This window comes from Belonocnema kinseyi, chromosome 10 (genome assembly GCF_010883055.1).
Source record: "Belonocnema kinseyi isolate 2016_QV_RU_SX_M_011 chromosome 10, B_treatae_v1, whole genome shotgun sequence".
Taxonomy (NCBI): Eukaryota; Metazoa; Arthropoda; class Insecta; order Hymenoptera; family Cynipidae; genus Belonocnema; species Belonocnema kinseyi.
The window spans coordinates 17,179,413-17,181,595 of NC_046666.1; the positions used below are offsets into that span (position 1 = coordinate 17,179,413).

The 2,183-nt window shown below is 39.0% G+C and overlaps 1 protein-coding gene across 1 annotated transcript in view; it reads right to left on the bottom strand.

Moving 5' to 3' along the window:
• Nucleotides 1–697: 697 nt before the first annotated feature.
• LOC117181036 (iron multicopper oxidase fer1-like) overlaps nt 698–2,183 on the bottom strand; it is a 4,843-nt gene continuing 3,357 nt past the window's right edge. The window contains exons 4-5 of the mRNA XM_033373605.1: nt 2,041–2,114; nt 698–813 (exon numbers count right to left, since the gene is read on the bottom strand). Coding sequence (XP_033229496.1) covers nt 698–813; nt 2,041–2,114 — 190 coding nt within the window. The remainder of the gene's footprint in view (nt 814–2,040; nt 2,115–2,183) is intronic.

A 2,183-nucleotide genomic window follows, 5' to 3' on the forward strand; every position in this document is an offset into this window, starting at 1 on the left:
GAAATGAAAAACTAAAAAAATTCCTAAGTTCGGTCACGTAAGCAAACCTACCTTGATAGCGGCATCAGGCGACCAGGAAATTACCCCTGAAGCCGGTATGAGAAGGAGTCGTGGATCGCCCGCGTTGAGGGTTTTCCTTGATTGAGCGTGAATCAGAAATTTAGAAATAAAAAACAAAAAAAATTTTCTTATTTCGGCCACATGAGCGAACTTGATTTAATTCCGACATCAGGTGACCAAGCGAAGTCGCCCTGAAGCCGGCAGGATGAGGGCGAGTCGTGGATCGGCCCCGCCTAGGGCTTTCCATAATTTAGCATGAATCAGAAATTTTTAAATCAAAAACTAAATTAAATTCCTCCATTTTGATTACATAAGCGATATTGATTTAATTTGGACATTTGGCGTGCAGGCTATCCTGTCTAGAAAGCGGCATGAGGTCAAGTCGTGGATCGTACCTGCCTTGGGAATCAAAAATTCTAAAATCCACAATTAAATGAAATTTCTCCAATTCGGCTACATAAGTAAACTTAATTTAATTTTTACATCAGGCTACAGGTGATATTGTCCTGAAACAGACACGAGAACGTGTCGTCGATCGCCCCCGCATTCGGTTTTCCATGATTTAGCCTGAATCAGACATTTTAAAATCCAAAACTAAAATAAATTCTTCCATTTTGATCACATAAGCGAACTTGATTTAATTTTGACATTTGGCGTCCAGGCTATCTCGTCTTGAAACCGGCATGAGGACGAATCGTGGATCGCCTTTGCCTTGCGGTTTCAAATTTAAGGATTGAGCATCAATAAGATAGTCTAGAATAAAAAACTAAAAGTAATTTCTCTATTTCGACCACATAAGCGAATTTGATTTAATTTCGACAACAGGAGACCAGCCGATGTCGCCCTGAAGCCGGCAGGATGAGGGCGAGTCGTGGATCGACCCCATCTAGGGCTTTCAATGATTTAGCCTGAATTAGATATTTTACAATCAAAAACTAAAATAAATTCCTCCATTTTGATTACATAAGCGAACTTGATTTAATGTTGACATTCGGCGTGCAGGCTATCTCGTCTAGAGGTCGAGTCGTGGATCGTACCTGCCTTGGGAATCAAAAATTCTAAAATCCACAATTAAATGAAATTTCTCCAATTCGGCTACATAAGCAAACTTAATGTAATTTTTACATCAGGCTACCGGTGATATTGTCCTGAAACAGACACGAGAACGAGTCGTGGATCGCCCCCGTATTTGGTTTTCCATGATTTAGCCTGAATTAGACATTTTTAAATCAAAAACTAAAATAAATTCCTACATTTTGGTCACATAAAAAAACTTGATTTAATTTTGAGATTTGGCGTCCAGGCTATCTCGTCTTGAAACTGACATGAGGACTAGTCGTGGATCTCCCCTGCCTTAGGATTTCGAATTCAAAGATTGAGCATCAATAAGATAGTTTAGAATAAAAGACTAAAAGTTATTTCTCTATTTCGGTCACATAAGCGAATTTGATTTAATTTCGACATTAGGCCACCAAGCGATCTCTTCCTGAAACCGACAGCACGACGACGAGCCGTGGGTCGCCCCCGTCTAGGGTCTTCCATGATTAAGCGTAAATTAGAAATTTTAAAATCAAAAACTAAAATAAATTCCACAATTTTTGTCACATAAGCAAATTTAATTTAATTTTGACATCAGGTATTTACATATCTGCTTTGACATCCCAGTGGGCAAAAAAATTAAGGACTAGAGACGTCTTTGGGACATCCCTAAGACGTCTTTTATAACATGTCTTTTGGACGATCTAGGGATGCTCTTAAAGCGGGTAATGTCAGTACAAAACACGTCCCGAGAACGTCCATGTCTTTAAGACGTCCTTAAGTCATCTTTAGGACGTTGGACGTCTTAGAGACGTTAATTGGACTGACATAAGACGTACTTGGAACGTCCCAAAGACGTTCTTGGGACTTTCAAAATTTTGTGCCCATTGGGATGTCTCTTGACATATCTGCTACATTGTTTTATATTTTCCTAATTCTTACACAGCGGTTTCACAAAAATTGTCATCGCTCGAAGATTGTATACGGACATGCACTGATGACGAACCACCTCGATACTGTTATTATCACTTCACCATTGAATATTACGTAACAATGGGAAGGTAATTTTTATACATATTTCTGAA